General features: G+C 47.9%; 1 protein-coding gene across 4 annotated transcripts in view; it reads left to right on the plus strand.

Annotated features, from left to right (window-relative positions):
- The window catches only part of LOC130127369 (zinc transporter ZIP11-like), a 181,724-nt gene that overhangs the window by 99,471 nt on the left and 63,365 nt on the right, over positions 1-18,888 (plus strand). For 3 of the 4 annotated variants that reach the window (XM_056296994.1, XM_056296993.1, XM_056296995.1), the window contains exon 5: positions 2,073-2,214. In XM_056296994.1, coding sequence (XP_056152969.1) covers positions 2,073-2,214 — 142 coding nt within the window. The remainder of the gene's footprint in view (positions 1-2,072; positions 2,215-18,888) is intronic. The other variant, XM_056296996.1, reaches the window with a different exon arrangement.

Below are 18,888 nucleotides of genomic sequence, written 5' to 3' on the forward strand. Positions count from 1 at the left end.
ATGTGGCCCCATTTAAAAGGGAGATAAACAGGCTTTCCAACGGTATAAGATTTATTGCCAAGAAGCATTGTTACAACAAAGAAATAATCTACTAAACACATATTTCCTGCTATGCATTAAAATCTTTTTTCCTGTATCCGTGTTGATATTCCGCTCCTCATTAGTCGAGCACTCAACACCATTGACGGTTTCGGCAAAAAAACCGCTATATATACATGTATATATATATATCAATACAGATGCAAGAAAAAAGTTTTAATACATAGCAGTACAGGCCTGTTTCGTGCATTGCACGCTCATCAGCTGCTAAAGTGCGTGACGCATGAAACAGGCCTGTACTGCTATGTATTAAAACTTTTTTCTTGCATCTGTATTGATATTCTGCTCCTCATTAGTTGAGCACTTAATACAACACCATTGATGGTTTCGGAAAAAAAAACGCTAAATATATATACTACATATATATATATTATATATATATATATATATATGTGTGTGTGTGTGTGTGTGTGTGTGTGTGTGTGTAAGGCACATTATATTTGTTATGCCCGCACCGCCCCATCCATCCAACCCCTGTCCCTGTCCCCTGTTCCTTATTTCCATTTCAAGGAATTGGCAACTCTAGGTGGGATGTAAACACTGACCAGGATGAATGATGAAAACTCCTGTGGTGAATGAAATGGCTTGCAGTTTATGAACAATGTCTCCAAGTTCAGGCGGCAGTATTTACTTAACACTGTGACATCTGTACACCGACCTTTGTTTATGCAGAAGCAAAGTCCTCCACCCTTCGCTTTCCCTGATAGCTCCACCATGCAATCCAATTGGGGTAGATGGAAGCCCGGCAGATTTAATCCACTGATGAGGATGGACCTACTGAGCCATGTTTCACTGAAACAAATGGCAACAGAACATGCAAAGTCCTTGTTGGTCCCATTGAGGAGAAGCAGCTCGTCCATTTCATTGGGCATAGAGTGGACATTCGCTAGGTGAATTGCTGGGACCACAGATCGAAATCCCTGCTGTTGGAGCGTCCCCCATTTGTGTTGTCTCCATGTCTCAAAGAGAGCTGCTGTTCCTCCAGCCAAGATCTCCAAAAAAACTTCCTGGGTTTGTGAAAACTGGTGAAAAACTGTCTGGAGTGAACTGCCTAATGTTATGCAGTTCTTCTCTATTGAAAGTAGTCGGGTTTGAGTAACTAAACATACAGAGAATAAACAAAAACAGGGAAAGTACCAGAGAGCACTGTACTGTACCAAGGCTGCCATCCACGGTGCCATCTTGGTATTTAACATAGGCACTAAGTGCGCGCCTTGGTCTGAGAGTGCTGTCCCTTTACACCTTGCATCACAAACTGCTGAGTCCGACTTCCTGTAAACAAGTCTGAATAACGCTCACCATGGTATATACCCAGAATTTCACCCTAATCCTCTCTCGAGGAAGAAGCTTATCTTTGTTGCTGGGCTGACATTCTAATAGATAGCAGAACTTGCATATTGTTGAAAGAGTTCATAGGTCAGGTCTCCTCTCGTCTTTTTCTTCTAGCTTGGAATTCTCTGGAGCCATTTGTCCAAACCTTACTACACTCAATGAGCTTCCTGTACATTCCTCTACCAGCTAACCGTTAACAACAGGCCTTTATTAGTTCATATGGAGCAGACTCTTTATAACACTGCCTTTTTTCTGTTGAACATGAGCTCTACGTCTGTCTAAGAATGTAGACTAACATTAGATATAGTCATACATGGTCAAAGATTCCAAGTAAGCATGTATGATGTTATGTATGTATCATTATATGAGAGACAAATTGCCGTCACAATAGTTCCTTATGGATATATTTATGCAGAGTAATTCAGTCTTGTTGAAACGTCCCTTCTTGTCTCCCTTCTTGTTTTTTCCTTTTGTCTTGTCTTGTCCACTTTATTAGATGTCTCTATTAACCTGGCAATCAAAATTTCAAGACGATGTCACAAAAACATATTGAGCAGAGGATGGACTGTAAAGCACATTAATGATGTTAACCTGAGCTCTCGTGCCCTCTCTCTTCCTCTGTATGTGTGTGTCGTACGCAGGGAGTCGGGACAGACCCCCATGTGGCCTTAGCCCTCCCTGCAGATTCCAAGTCAGCCAAAGAAAAGATGGACGACCCCTTGTTCCTCCAGGCAGATACTGAGGAGATGAGCATCAGGATAGGTAGAGGAGGACCTCTCTCAGGCAAGCCTCCCTTCATATACCAACTGACTCCTTCAGTCTGACTGTCTCTACTGAGACAGAAACAAGAATCTGAATTAAAAACACATAAAACTCACTGGACTTGATGCCAGTCATCAGAAAAATTAAAAATATGTTGGTTTCAGATGGAGCCATTGTTAGTTCCACCTTTTTACTGCACACCTGCTTCATTGTCGATTAGACAAACTTTTATTCTTCTCCATTTTCAACTGTCAGATACTGACAACATACGTATTTATTTCTACTTTAAAATGTGGGAAAAGTTTTTATGGAACAAACAGCCTGGGTGCAAGGTGAGCTAAGAGGAACTTCAACAATGGCTACAGCTGTAAATCCTCCCATTCAGCTTCTTTGATGGCTTACTTTGCCTTATCTCTCCTCATCTCAAGTTTCCATCAAAGTCCTACAGATAAAACGTTCATATACAAGTTATAACATTTATATGGATTTCACTAAAATTGTTCACTGGCACCATTCAGTGGTTTCCAAAACATGTCAGATGAATACGATGTGTCAACAACATATCAGAAGTTTATTACCATTACTTTACAAATGGTTAAATATATGTATTACGTTAGATAGGGTTAAGTGCGACAGGCATGGTGCAAATCCATGAATACTGGGGATGGCATCCAGCTCTTTAACTGTGCCCCCGTCCACAGGGTTAGCGGTTGTGTCAGGAAGGGCATCCAGTGTAAAATTTTGTCAAATCACTATGCAGATTAACAAGACCATACCGGATTGTTCGAGGCTCCATACGGGATCGGTCGAAGCCCGGGTTAACAACAGTTGCCATTCATGCTGTGCCCTCACAGGGTACCAATGGAAACTATAAAATCTGCTGTGGCAACCCCTGAGAAACGGGTAACAAGCCAGAAGGAGAAGAAGTTAGATAGGGTTAAATTTAGGTATTAGATCAGAGGAGGTTAAGTTTAGCTTTGAGTTTGCTCTGGTTAAGATTAAAAGATCTGGGAGATCAATTGTTAATCATCATCATCATTTTCTGCCACTTATCCGGGACCAGGTCACAGTGGTAGCAGGCTGTGGAGGGCAGCTTAGGCATTCCTTTCCCCAGCCACATCCACCAGCTCCTCCTGGGGGATCGCATTCCCAGGCCAGTGGGATATATAATTCCCCCAGCATGTCCTAGGTCTACCCCGGGAACTCCTCCCAGTTGGTCATGCCGGGAACACCTCCACAGGGAGGTGCCCAAGAGGCATCCTATCTAGATGCCTGAACCACCTGAACTAATAATAATTACAATGATAGTAATTACTGCCTCCTTTCAATGTGAAGGAGCAGCAGTTCTACTCCGAGCTCCTCCCAGACGTCTGAGCTCCTCACCCTATCCCTAAGGGTGCACCTAGCCACCCAGCGGAGGAAACTCATTTCTGCCGCTTGTATCCATGATCTCAATCTTTTGGTCACTAGTCAGAACTCATGACCATAGATGAGAGTTGGAACAAAGATTGATTGGTAAATTGAGAGCTTTGCATTATGGCTCAACATCCTCGTCACCACAACAGTCTGGTGCAAGACCGCATACCTGCTGCCACCACCCCAATCTGCCTGTCGATCTGCTCAATTTTACCCTCACTCATGTACAAAACTTCGAGATACTTGAACTCCTCCATTTGAGGCAATAACTCCCCCCATCTCGGAGGGGGAAAACCACCTTTTTTTCCGGCAGAGAACCATGGCCTCAGACGTGGAGGTGCAGATCATCATCCCAGCCGCATCACACTCAGCTGCAAACTGCCCCAATAAGTGTTGGAGGTCACAGCTTGATCACATTAACCACAACTTTTGCAAAGAGCAGAGACACAACCCTGAGGTCACCATACTGGACACTCTCCACCCCCCTGCACCTTGAAATCATGTCCATGAAAATCATGAAAAGAATTGGAGACAAAGTGCAGCCCTGGCGGAGTCCATTACCCACTGGGAACAAGCTCAACTTAGTGCCAATAATGCAGACACAGCTCTCACTGCAGTTATACAAGGACCAAATGTCTCGCAGCAGTGAACCTGCCACCCTGTACTCCCACAGTAGCTCCCTCAGGACACCTCAAGGAACACAGTCATAAGCCTTCCACAGATCCACAAAACACATGTAGACTGGATTGGCAAACTCCGATGATCCCTCCAGTATCCGTGCAATGGATGAAAAGCTGGTCTGCTGTTCCATGACCAGGACGGAATCCATATTGTTCCACCTGAATCTGAAGTTTGACAATAGGCTAAATTCTCTTCTCCAGCACCCTGGAATAAGCTTTAGCAGGGAGGGTGAGCATAGTTAGAGCACACTCTTGGCTCTAATATTAGTCACATGGTACTGAAAATTCCATGTTGTTGATAGAATGTTCACATTCTGTGTATTTTGGGAAATGTAAATAAGTTGCATATGAACGTTTTGTTTGTGAGACCAGATTCTAATATTCATAATTTATATTTTTCTGCTGCCCAGTCCTCTTTCCCATTAATCTAACCTAAATCTACATCTGTATCATGTTAATCATAAGTCATTTCTTTCCTTTGGGTCACATGTGAATCTGGACAGCTGTTATTAAGTTTACTGCACTACTGCATTTAGAAATACTCTTGACAGGGTACAAATACACACACACACACACACACACACACACACACAAGTACACAAAGTACACTGAGCAGCACAGTGGCACAGTGGTTAGAACTGTTGCCTCACAGCAATAAGGTCCTGGGGTCCAACCAGGCCGTCCCATGTCCTTTCTGTGTGGTTTCATGTTCTCCCCGTGTCTCTTTGGATTTCCAACGGGTGTGCCAATTTCCTCCCACCATTAGAGGCATGATTCTTAGGGTTGATACTCCTGTCTATGCCCCTGACCGAGGCATGGCAAAGCAAAGAACTGGAGTTGGTCCCTGAGGACTGCATGGCAGCTGCCCAGTGCTAGTTAAACTTAGTTAAACTGATAAGGAATAAGGATGGGTTAAATGCAGAGGAGGAATTTTCCCACGGGGATTAATAAAGTTTATACACACTAATCTATCTATCTATCTATCTATCTATCTATCTATCTATCTATCTATCTATCTATCTATCTATCTATCTATCTATATATATATATATATATATATATATATATCTATATATATATATATATTAGTTAAAAGAAATGCTCAGCGGAGGGAAAGTAGTCAACGAATAAGGAGCAAAATTTATTGTCATTAAAAACAATGTGCAGGCACGTGTAAAAATGAAATGAGGGCTGCGGCTTCGCCAAACAGTGCAGGACAGACAAAAACAAACACAGCAAACAGTATAAGACATATACAGATGAGGGCTGAAAGCTAAAGATAAGTTAAAAAAGAGCCGAGTATAAACATATTTACAGACATTCAGTGGGTAGCCAGGTTCAGCTGGGTAATAGCTTGGGGAAAGAAGCTGTTTTTGAGCCTGGTAGTGTGGGCTCTGATGCTCCTGTAGTGCCTCCCAGAGTGCGGGGGGGGGCATGGTTGGGGTGGGTGGGATCTCTGCTGACGCTGAGACTCCTTCAAAAGCAGCGTTTGTGATAAATGTATTTTATGGCTGGGAGCTGGGTGATGACATTGAAATCAGCTGGATAAAAATACCAGGAGAAAGAGCTGGGGAAAGAGCAGGAGAAAGCAGGACAAACAGCAGGAGAAAGAGAGTAGGAGAAAGCAGGAGAAAGAGCAGGAGAAAGAGAGTAGGAGAAAGCAGGAGAAAGAGCAGGAGAAAGCAGGAGAATGAGAGGAGGAGAAAGAGCAGGAAAAAGCAGGAGATGGATAGATGGATGGATGGATAGATTATTTTATTAGCCACATGACCAAGGCTGGTGGAATTTGTTTTGGGTACACAAACTCTGAAGCACAATACATACATGGACAACAACAGACACTCCATATTATCTTGAACAGCACAGCTGCACAATAACAGAAATGAACATATCAGGCATAGCAGGTGAATGGTGGTATTTACGCCAGTGGTGTGTGAGGAGGGACTATAGGGAGGAATTCAGAGTCCTGATGGCTGGGTGGGGGGGGGGGACTGTTAGTGAAGTGTTTAGTCTTTGTGGCCAGTGACCTGTAGCACCTCCCTGAGGGAAGCAGCTGGAAGAGGTGATGAGCAAGATGTGAGGGGTCGGAGGTGATCTTCTTTGCTTGTGTTGTGTATGATTTTGGATGCATTGTTGACAATCCGCTGCAGTTTTTTTCCGTGTTTGACTGTCCGTGCCGCCGTACCATACTGTAATATTTTAATACTGTAATACTATAATACTGTAATACTGTAATAGAAGCTATTGTGATGGACTGGATAATGGCTGAATAAAACAGAACAACAGTTGATGTTTGATCCGGTATTTTTTAAGCTGCCTAAGAAAGTAAAGTCGTTGTTGAACTTTTACAATGATGTGTTGAGTGTTAATTTTCCACTTCAGCTTAATGCTGATGTATGTTCCCACCACCCAATTTCCCCTCAGGGATGAATAAAATATTCTGATTCTGATTCTGTTCATTTGTATGGGTGTTTTAGGATTCAGCATGCATCTGAAGTCAGTAATGAGTTCTTGGGTTTTAGCTGTATTAAGCAGAATGTTGTTGTTTGCACACCAAGTGACAGCTTGGTCTACTTCAGTGTGGTACTGGGTTTCATCATTGTTGAAGGTGAGGCCTACAATGGTTGTGTCATCTGCATATTTTATTATTTTCACAGCACTTTTCGTGGCTGTGAGGTGGGTGGTGTAAAGTGAGAAGAGCCAGGGGGAGAGAACACAGCCCTGAGGAGCACCTGTACTGAGGGTAAGAGGGTGTGAGGTTAGGTTGTTAACCTTCACCCTCTGTGGCCTGTTCCACATGAAGCTCTGAATCCAGTGGCATATGGCTGGGTCAGTGTTCATATCCAAGAGTATGGTAAAGAGTTTGAGTGGGTTGATGGAGTTGAAGGCGGAACTAAAGTCTATGAAAAGGATGTGTATGTAGGTGTTTGGTGATTCCATGTGTTGTAGGGCCTGGTAGAGGGTTATGCTAACTGCATCCTCAACAGACCGGTTAGCTTGATAGGCAAATTGATATGGGTCCATCATTGGGGAGGTGCAAGATTTCAAATGTGACAAAATGATGCGCTCAAATGCTTTCATGGCCACAGATGTTAGGGCAACTGGTCTGAAGTCATTGAAGCAGGTGATCTTTGAGGACTTTGGCACAGGAATGATGGTGGAGAGTTTGAAGCACTGTGGGACTGTACATTGGCTTAGAGAGGTGTTAAATATGGTGGAAAATATTGGGGCCAATTGTGCTGCACAGTGGCTCAACAAAGCAGGACTGATGCCATCTGGCCCTGCTGCTATCCTAATGTTCAGCTTCTTGAATGTTGCTCTCACCTCATCCTCCTGGATGCAGAAGGGGGTGGCATTGGAGAAGGAGTAGGGGGGATGGCTGGTGGAATAGGTTTTTCAAACCTTGCATAAAACGTATTTAGTTTGTCTGGGAGGTTATGGTCATCTGGAGGAGAGCAGGGATGTTTGTTTTTTCAGGCTTCTGAGATGGTGGCTGTAGATGGTCCATGCCTCACATCCATAGAGTAGTTTGGAGATGCACACTGCTCTGTAAACAAGCACTCTGGTGTGGAGACTGAGGTTGCTGTTTTGGAAAACCCTTCTCCTTAGACAACCAAAAGATGTTGAGGCTTGTTTGAGGTGGTGCTGAATCTCATCATCCATTGTGCAGGCATCAGATAGCATACTTCCCAGATATTTGAAGGCAGGAACAGTGGCCAGTTGTTGCCCTTCTGCTGTGAAGGTTCTTGGGTGGCTTGGAAGGCTGGCAGTCAACCGACAGATTACCTCTGTCTTTTGGATGTTCATAATCAGTCCCATTCTCCTGTATGCAGTTATAACTGCTGACAGAGTGTTTTGTAGGGCTTCTGGTGTGTGAGCTACCAGGGCACAATCGTCGGCATACTGTAGCGCAATAATGTTCTCAGAAGTCAACTTGGTGGTTGCCTGAAACATCCTGATGTTGAATAGGTTTCCATTGAGCCTGAAGTCAATGGTAACTCCAGCCTGCTTCTCCAACCTCAATCATAACAGTGTTGTAACATAGACTAAGAAGATATTGAACAGGACTGGGGCTAGCACACAGCCTTGTCTGACTCCAGTCTGCACACCAAAAGGCTCAAAACTGTGGTTCCCCACTACCACTCGGGCCATCATTCCTGAGTGAAACTGTCCAAGAATGGTAAGAAACTTGGGTGGACATCCAAATTTCTTCAGGACTTGTCACAGCAGGGCCCGGTTAACTGTATCAAATGCCTTTGAGAGGTCTGTGAATGCTATATATTGATCCTTGTGCTGTTCTCGGCATTTCTCCTGGAGCTGGCGTGTGACAAAGATCATGTCAACGGTCCCTCTGTCCTTTCGGAAGCCGCATTGTGACTTTGGTATGACCCGTTCGGCTATTGCGAGTGTTGGTCTGCGGAGTATGATCTTGGCTAGAACCTTTCCGGCAATGACCAGTAGTGAAATACTCCTACTGTTGGAGCAGATGGATTTGTCTTCTTTGTTTTTATAAATGGTCACAATGTTGGCATATTTCCACTGTTGGGGGACACACTCGTGACTCCACACCTCAAGGATATAGAGATACAGTGTCCTCGTACAGAGGTAGCCTCCTTCCTTGAGGATTTCAGCAGGAATATTATCAGGTCCAGGGGTTTTGTTGTTTTTCAGGGTCTTGACTGCATGTAGGATTTCTTTGAATGATGGGAGGTCTAGGTCTTGCAAGGTAGGCTGTTCAGGGAGCTCTGCCAGTACAGTTGAGTCCACTGGGGTCGGCTGGTTGAGCAGCGTGTTAAAATGCTCAGCCCACCACTCCACTAACAGGGCCTGATCGTTGATGAGAGTTGTTCCATCAGCAGACCTAACGGGTGCCAGGGAGCAGTTTCTGGGGCCATAGATGGCCTTAACTGCATCATAGAAGCCATGCATGTTGTTCCTGTCTGCATGAGCCTAGATTTCGTTGGCTTTCAAAATCCACCACTCATTTTGCAGATTCTGCAGAGTTGCTTGGGCCTCAGAGCAGAGGTATTGCCTTTTTTTTTTTTTTTTTTTTAGAAGTTGGGATAGTGGGTTGCTGAGGGCGGCTCTGTGTACCTTATGCATGTTGTCCAGGAGGGTGGAGATCGTTCCGGCATTGTCATCAAACCAGTCCTGATGTTTCTCGGTTTTGAAGCCAATGGATTAGGCTGCATTGTCGAAGAGGGTGGTGCTCAGAGAGGTCTACTTTTCATCCATCCCAGACTCTGAGTTGATCAGCTGTTCAATGTCAACTAAGTTGTCAGCTAGAGAACGACAGAAGGTGTTTCGGGTGTCGCTGTTGGAGAGTCTGGCACATTGGAGTGGTTTCTTTTTTGGCCCAGATTGGCATCTCAAGGGTTGGATATGCACTCTGACTTTTGTCAGGATCATATGGTGGTCTGTCCAGCAGTCTGCTCCTCGCATAGCTCTCGTAAGGATCACATCTTTAAGATCAGCCCACTCATGATAGCGTAATCAAGCACGTGCCAGTGTTTGGATCTGGGATGCATCCAGGATGCCTTGTATTTATTCTTTTGTTGGAAAATGGTGTTAGTGATGGTGAGGTCATGTTCTGAGCACAGACTAAGAAGTCTTATGCCATTGGGGTTGACTGTTCCAATGCCATGGGCGCCAATCACTCCATTCCAATTTTGCATGTTCTTTCCAACTCATGCATTAAAATCACCAAGCAAATTGACTTTGTCGCTCCTTGGGATGTTGATGGGTAAGTCATTGAGTGTCTGGTAGAAGCGATCTTTCACTTCATCATGGGATGGTAAGGTTGGAGTGTAGGCACTTATCAAGGTGATGTATCGACATTTTGCGAGGGGTATGCAGAGAGTCATCAGCCGTTCATTGATGCCCACTGGTGTTTCTTCAAGTTTGGGTAAGAGACTGTTCTTGATTGCAAAACCAACTCCATGACTGTGTTGACCTCCTAGGGAGTATCCTTTCCAAAAGAATGTATAGCCCTCCCATACTTCATTGAGCGAGCCCTCTTCAAGGAGCCTGGTCTCACTGAGTGCCGCCACATCCACAAAATAGCGCTTCAGCTCGCTGGCAATAACTGATGTTCTGCGCTGAGGTCTGTCCGTACCATGACTGACATCCAGGAGTGCTCTTATGTTCGATGCTGCAATTCTTAGTGGTATAGCATGTTTTTTTCGACCGCATAATGGAATGGCCTGGCAGGTGCAGTTTCCTGCCCAGGCACAGGGTTGAGTGGGCAATTTTTGGGCCACCTTTTCTAGGCTGTTCCCCAAATGGGGTGAGCAGTGCGGTCCCTAAATAGGGCTGCTCAGACACACAGAGGTCTGCCGGAAACAGCTGCCACTGAATCCCAGCTGCTAACGACCGTTACCCTGTGCCACTGGCCTGCGGAGTTCCAACTAAGGGCTCCCAGCTCATTCAGACTTGCTCCCATCACTGGATACTCCATCGCCGCCAGACTTTGTGAGGTCGGGGACTCAGATAGCAGAAGAAGACACCTGCGCAGAGATGGTTTTTAAAGTGTCATGGGGATGCGATTCTCCCAACGCCACATGACTTGATTGGAGAGGAGATGGTTCCAATGGCAAGGGGGATCCCTAGATGACAGGCACCTCCACACAACTGCAGAAGGCTGCTGGAACTCCAGTTTTTCGGAAACCACCTCGAAGCGTGCCGCCACAGCTTGCTTTTTTGTTGGGGTAAGCACCCTTAGCCGTATGTCTTCCCAGACTCACCCAAAAGGCAGCGGGGCAGTGGTTGATAGGTGCCAGGGCATGTCCACCAGGGTGGGCCTGCACACCATATCTCTGGGGCCCGCTGCTGCTCCGAGATCCCCTGCCAAGTTAGCCTGGAGCCGAAAGAACCCAGTTACCATATGTGGTCACGGGGAGGCCTGGCAGGAGTCTTGGTGAAGGAGAAGCTATGTACTGGCAATGGAAGGCTTACATGCTGGGATGCTTCCCTATTCACCACAAAGGCTAACAAGCGGCAGCGAGCTAAAGGCAGGAGGGACGCAAGCAGGTTGGAAGAGCACATGCACCTACCTTCCCTGCAACTATGCAATACTGCACGAGACGCATCACAACACCCTGTGTGCTGCCCACACACACACACACACACACACACACACACACACACACACACACACACACACACACACACACACACACACACTTATAGTATCACATCACAGATCATTGAGGACATCTTTGAAAGATGTGATTATCAACAGCACCCCTGCACTCTTACATGATTATCGTAAAGACAAAAGCGTCTGAAACTAGAGGAGTGTACCCAGTAGACTGCAGGCCTCTGCCAGGTTTACATATTTCACCTTCCCTGTGCACATGGACAGAAAAACCAGAGTTTTTCCTGCCATTATAAGACTTTTGTACAGCGCCCAAGTCAACTGAGTGGGAATATGGTGTGGCGGACACTGGGGGCTGTGCCTCTCATCCAGCAGGGCTGTGGGCTGGGGGCTTGGTTTACGTTCCCGGGCTTGCTGGTGCAGGGTTTTTCCTTATGCAGTTTGGTTTTCGGAGCTGAGGAATAAACTACAAACTCGCCTTCATCTCCTGTGTTTTTCCTCATCCTGCCAGATTGGTGACCCCGAATTGAACATGTTTGGAGCAGAAGAAGAGTGTGAACCCACTTCAGCCACGCCGCCCCAACTCTCACAGCCGGCTGTTCTCACCACGGCTGTGAAGCTCCCAGAGTTCTGGCAGAGCGACCCGGCTTCGTGGTTCCAGCATGTTGAGGCGCTGTTCCACCTGCGTGGAATCTCCGCGGACGACTCCAGATACTATTTGGTCATTGCTGCGCTGGACCAGCAGTCCTCATGCCATGCCATGCAGCTGTTGCGTCCCCCCCCCCCTCCGCAACACAGTAAATATGTCGCCCTCAAACATCTTCTGCTCCGGAGGTACAGCCTATCTGCCGCAGAGAGGGCAGATAGGATCCTTTCCCTATCCTGTTTGGGCGACGGAACGGCTGTGGATCTCATGGACAATATGCTGTCGCTGCTAGGCTCGGACGAAGGTGGATTCCTTTTCCCGCACATTTTCCTGCGCCAGCTTCCGTCTCCTGTGCGCGCGGCTTTGGCTAACTCCCCGTGTCTGGCCGCTGGTGACTGCTGAGGTTTGGCTGAGGAGGCCGATCGGGTCCTGTTGGCTACCAGACGGTTCTCTGTGCAGAGTGTGGCATTGGAGCCTCTGCAGCCGGCGTCGGAGGACGCGGACCCGGCAGTGGTGGCTGGAGTGACTGCCCGGAGACGGCGTGGGAGCGGCCTCTGTTTCTTCCCCCAGCGGTTCGGCGGCGAGGCGCTGCGTCCCTCCGTGCATATTTGAGGCACCGGGGAAACTCCAGGGCAGCGCTCAGTAGCAGCTGTGGGCGCTGGTGGACGTAGTGAGCTGCTCTTCATTAAGGACACGATGTCAGGAAGACGGTTTCTGGTGGACTCCAGCTCGTAAGAGAGCCTACTCCCTCCTGCTAAGACAGAAAGGTCAGCCAAAGGCGGCGGCCCACAATTGAGTGCAGCTAACGGTTCGTCCATTGCGACGTTTGGCACAAGGTTGGTGACTGTTTGCTTCCACGGGCGCCATTTCGAGTGGGACTTTGTAGTCGCCGCCATTACTGTTCCTATTATCGGCGCGGATGTTCTGTGTGCTAATGGTCTGCTTGTTGATGTTGCAAACCGCCGTTTAATTGATGCTGTGTCTTTTGCCACTTTTCCGTGCGAGACAGGGGGAGCCAGGCCGTTAACACACACTAACTTTTTAGCATTAGATGATGTTTTTCAGCGTTTGCTGGCGGATTTTCCATCGGTGACTACGCCTGCCTTTTCCACCGTGGTTACTAAACACGGGGTAGAACATTTCATTCCCACTCTGGGACCGCCAGTTTTGGCACGCGTGCGGTGCCTCAACACGGTAAAATGGGCTCCAGCTAAGGAGGAGTTCGCCATCATGGAGCGTCTGGGTATAGTGAGGCGTTCCAACAGCCCGTGGGCCTCGCCGCTTCACATGGTGCCCGAGGCGGATGGGTCGTGGCGGCCTTGCGGCGACTTTCGCCGCCTGAACAACGTCACCGCCAATGACCGCTATCCCATCCCACACATACAGGACTTTTCCATACGCCTGGCAGGTACCACTATCTTCTCTAAGGTGGACCTGGTGCGTGGCTATCATCAGGTTCCCGTGCGCGCAGAGGACGTGCCCAAGACCGCAGTGATCACCCCGTTTGGGCTTTTTGAGTTCATGCGCATGCGCCTTTTGGCTTGAAGGGGGCAGCGCAAACCTTTCAGAGGCCGATGGACTCGGTGTTGCGTGACCTTGATTTCGTGTTCGTTTATCTCGACGACATATTAGTGGCCAGTCCGTCAGCTGAAGAGCACCTGGCTTACCTGAAACAGGTTTTCCGTCGTCTGGACGAACACGGCCTGATAGTCAACCCGGCCAAGTGTCAGTTTGGACTGCCAGTGATTGACTTCTTGGGTCACCGCATTTCGCCGCAAGGCGTGGTCCCGTTGCCTTCTAAGGTGCAAGCGGTGGCGGAATTTCCCCGCCCAGTCTCTGTTAAGGCATTGCAGGAACTCTTGGGCATGGTGAATTTCTATAACCGTTTCCTCCCTCGCGCTGCCCACCTCCTTCAGCCACTTTACGAAGCCCTGCGGCTTAAGAAGGCTAACGACCCTGTCGACTGGACTCCCGAACAGGTCCAGGCCTTTGACGGAGTTAAGTGCGCCCTGGCTAACGCTGCCCTCCCCGCCCATCCAACACCCACGGCGTCCATAGCTTTAACAACCGATGCGTCTGACATAGCCGTGGGGGCTGTGGTTGAACAGCGCGTGGCGAATGCGTGGCAGCCACTCGCATTTTTTAGCCGCGAACTGCGAGGTAGCGAGCGCAAGTACAGCGTTTTTGACCGGGAGTTGCTGGCACTGCACCTTGCAACCCGTCATTTCCGCTTCCTGCTGGAGGGTCGCCCATTCACAGCTTATGTGGATCATAAACCGCTGACTTTCGCCATGTCCAAGGTGACTGAGCCGTGGTCTGCTCGTCAGCAGCGCCACCTAGCGGCAATCTCCGAGTTCACAACGGACTTTCAGCATGTGGCCGGGAAGTCCAACCCTGTTGCTTATTGTCTGTCGCGTGTGCTTGTGTGTCCTGTGCACCTCGGTGTGGATTTCTCCACTATGGCTGCCGACCAGCCCAGCGACCCGGACGTCCTTGCCCTTAGGTCAACGTGTACCGGCCTCAAGCTAGAGGACGCTGTGATGCAGGAAGGCAGTCCTGCTCTCCTCTGCGATGTCTCCACTGGCCGTCCCCGCCCCGTTGTTCCAGTGGCCTGGCGCCGTTGAGTTTTCGAATCGATTCACTCCCTCTCGCGCCCTGGAGTTCGGGCGTCGGTGAAGTTGGTCGGTTCCAAGTTCGTCTGGCCTGGCCTCCGCAAGGACGTCAAGGGGTGGTGCAGCTGCATGTGTGGCGTGCCAGCGCGCTAAGGTTCACCAGCACACTAAGTCGCCCCTCGAACCGTTTCCGATCCCGGCCAGACATTTCGACCACATGCATGTGGACCTGGTGGGCCCTCTACCTTCTTCCCAGGGTTTTACGCACCTGCTCACAATGGTGGATCGGACCACCAGGTGGCCAGAGCCTGTCCCTCTATCCTCCACAACATCCTCGGATGTTGCACGCATGTTTCTTTCCTCCTGGGTCGCCCGTTTCGGCACTCCGTCAGATATCACCTCAGACAGGGGCCCCCAATTCGTGTCAGAGCTCTGGTCGGCACTTGCGCGATCCTTGGGTGTGCAGGTACACCGCACTACCGCGTATCACCCTCAGGCTAACGGCTTGTGTTAACGTTTTCACCGGTCGCTCAAGGCGGCGCTGCGCTCTCGGATGGTAACTGGGTGGATCGTTTACCTTGGGTTATGCTCAGGTTGCGTTCGGCTCCTAAGGAGGACCTCGACACTTCACCCGCTGAGCTGGTGCTCGGTCAGCCGCTCCACGTCCCTCGGGAAATTTTGCCTGGGAGTTCCGCTCCTCGACCCCGTCCGGCCGTTTATCCGTTTTTGTCCGACAGCACTCGGGTTCCAGGCCCTGTTCACCACTGTTTTCCGCGGTCGTTCGTGCCTGCGGAGCTCATGTCGGCTCGTTTTGTTTTTGTACGGCATGACGCTCACCGCTCGCTCCTCCAACCCCCATACGATGGCCCATTTTGGGTTCTTGAGACGGGTCCTAAGGGTTTTGTGCTAGATATGGGTGGGCGTAGGGAGCGTGTCACGCTTGATAGGCTTAAACCGGCGCACAGGGTGGCAGGCGAAGTTGTGTTTCCGGCCCAGGTTCCCCGTCGGGGTCGTCCTCCTTCCAGGACCCCGGCAGTGTCTTCACGGGTTCAGCGTTCTGCTTCTCAGCCAGCATTGGACTGTGTTTCACCTACTGTTCCGGCTGAGGGACGGTGCAGCCGTTATGGCAGGCTGCTTAAGCCTCCAGTGAGACACTGATTTTCTTTCCAGGAGTGCCTTCTGGGTGTTCGGGGGGGGGGGCTGTGTGGCGGACACTGGGGGCTATGCCTCTCACCCAGCAGGACTGTGGGCTGGGGGCGTGGTTTACGTTCCCAGGCTCGCTGGTGCAGGGTTGTTCCTGCTGCAGTTTGGTTTTCGGAGCTGAGGAATAAACATCAAACTCGCCTTCGTCTCCTGTGTTTTTCCTCATCCTGCCACAATGGAAGAAATAGCTCAGCCAGGTGAAATCTTTTGTCGTAGCTACTGAGATGATTTCCAGCTGTGGCTGTGATTAATCCTACTCTTGAAATTGTATTTTTATAGCAGCGTTTTAACACTGGAGACTATGGCGCTGCTGCGTGGCGGCGAGGTTAATAAGGGGACTTATTGTTGGTTCCTCCAGTGTTCCTCCAGTTCTCCTGTGCTGAGCTCAGCAGTGAATGTTATGCTGGCTTGTGAAACACGATGGACTTCTTGTTTACTTTCAAGACTCATACCTGAACACATCATGTTTTGGTTCCGACACCATTACTGTCCGATCTGACTCAGCCGTAGATGTGAGTCACGCATGCTCACGGTTGACCCAGGGCAGCGGCGATGGGGAGCAGTGTGGGTCGAGCGAGTTAGAGAGTGAATGAGGAGAGGGAGCGGCGGTAGTGAGAACAAACGTTTTTCAAAGGGTTTTAATCACCGCAACCACGAGAGGTTCTTCATCATACAGTCATAACCTGCAGACACATCTTCAGGCTGATAGGTCCAGTAGTCACACACACACACACACACACACACACACACACACACACACACACACACACACACAAAATAAAAGCAAGCGTTTGACGCTGTCCAAGACTATTTGGTTTCACTTGATTCTCCTAAATAATCTTAATTCAATTATTCTGTCCTCACTTCTTCCTCATGACCGGTGGTGGCTCTTCATACCGCATCTGGAGATGGGTGGTTAACGTCAGGCCTGTTCCCTCTTATCCTCTTTTTTGCCTCCTTCCTTAGTTAAAATCCAAACTCTCTTGGTTCTCTTTTGCTTGTCAAGGCCTTTTTCTGGCCATGATTGTGTTGCTGCTTTCTCAGCCATCATTGAAGACCTGCAGCTGTACGTTCATTAGATCCTGGATATGTGTGGTATATGAATGTGGATGGTTTGTATTGTTATGTTTGCCTTTTTCTAAAAATCACATTAACATTTGTTTCATTGTTGATTTAGACATCTGCCTGTAGATGAGGATTGATTTTTCTTTCCTTGAAATGTGTTGATTTATGCAGAGGTATCACATGCTCCTCTATGGAGTTCTTAGAAGAGCAGCAGAGAAAGAGCCTACAGCTTAACAAAGATCAGTCTGCTGCATGGGGACAGACTGACAACATAAAATCCATTTGAATGCAGAGAGTTCACTCAGTGTTGGTTTACATTAGAATTAGAAAATGACAGTAGGGTGGCCCAGTGGTTACACTGTTCCTCACAGCAAGAATGTCCTGGGTTCGAACCCCAGTTCATCCCAGGTCCTTTCTGTGTGGAGTTTGCATGTTCTCCCTGTGTCTGCATGGGTTTCCTCCGGGTGCTCCGGTTTCCTCCCACCATCAAAGAAACTTGCATGTTAGGGTTAATAATCTCTGCATGTGTCCCTGAACAAGGCAATGGAAAGAAGAACTGGAGTTGGTCCCCAGATGCTGCAGCTGCCCACTGCTGCTGTACAACAGGATGGGTTACACACAGAGAACACATTCATTGTTAGAATACAATTCATTGGGGCGTACAAGTGGCATAGCAGTAAATTCCATTGCCTACCAACATGGGATCGCCGGTTCGAATCCCCGTGTTACCTCCGGCTTGGTCAGGCGTCCCTACAGACACAATTGGCCATGTCTGCGGGTGGGAACCCAGATGTGGGTATGTGTCCTAGTTGCTGCACTAACGCCTCCTCTGGTCACTTGGGGCGCCTGTTCGGGAGGGGCTGGGGAGAAGAGCCTGATCCTCCCATGTGCTACGTCCCCCTGCTGAAACTCCTCGCTGTCAGGTGAAAAGAAGTGGCTGGCAACTCCACATGTATCAGAGGGGGCATGTGGTAGTCTGCAGCCCTCCCCGGATCAGCAGAGGGGGTGGTGCAGCAACTGGGACGGCTTGGAAGAGTGGGGTAATTGGCCAGATATAAGTGGGAAGAAAAAAAGGGAAAACCCCATAAAAAACGTATACAATTCATTGTAAGAATACAGTGTTAAATCAAGTGGCTTTCACAGCTTTCATTTCATTTTCATTACTTATATAAAGCTTCTGTGACTGATGTGTAATACACATTTAATACACTAAAAACATGTAATACACTACCTGAACTAAAACATGTAACACACTACCTGATCTGAAACATGTAATACACTACCTGATCTAAAACATGTAACACACTACCTGAACTAAAACATGTAACACACTACCTGAGCTAAAACATGTAATACACTACCTGAACTAAAACATGTAACACACTACCTGAACTAAAACATGTAACACACTACCTGAACTAAAACATGTAACACACTACCTGAACTAAAACATGTAACACACTACCTGAACTAAAACATGTAACACACTACCTGAACTAAAACATGTAACACACTACCTGAACTAAAACATGTAACACACTACCTGAACTAAAACATGTAATACACTACCTGAACTAAAACATGTAACACACTACCTGAACTAAAACATGTAACACACTACCTGAACTAAAACATGTAACACACTACCTGAACTAAAACATGTAATACACAACCTGAACTAAAACATGTAATACACTACCTGAACTAAAACATGTAATACACTGCCTGAACTAAAACATGTAACACACTACTAAAACATGTAACGCACTACCTGAACTAAAACATGCAATGCACTACCTGAACTAAAACATGTAACACACTACCTGAACTAACACATGTAACACACTACCTGAACTAAAACATGTAACGGAATACCTGAACTAAAACATGTAACGCACTACCTGAACTAAAACATGTAACACACTACCTGAACTAAAACATGTAACACACTACCTGAACTAAAACATGTAATACACT

The sequence above is a fragment of the Lampris incognitus genome, chromosome 17, assembly GCF_029633865.1.
Source record: "Lampris incognitus isolate fLamInc1 chromosome 17, fLamInc1.hap2, whole genome shotgun sequence".
Classification (NCBI taxonomy): domain Eukaryota; kingdom Metazoa; phylum Chordata; class Actinopteri; order Lampriformes; family Lampridae; genus Lampris; species Lampris incognitus.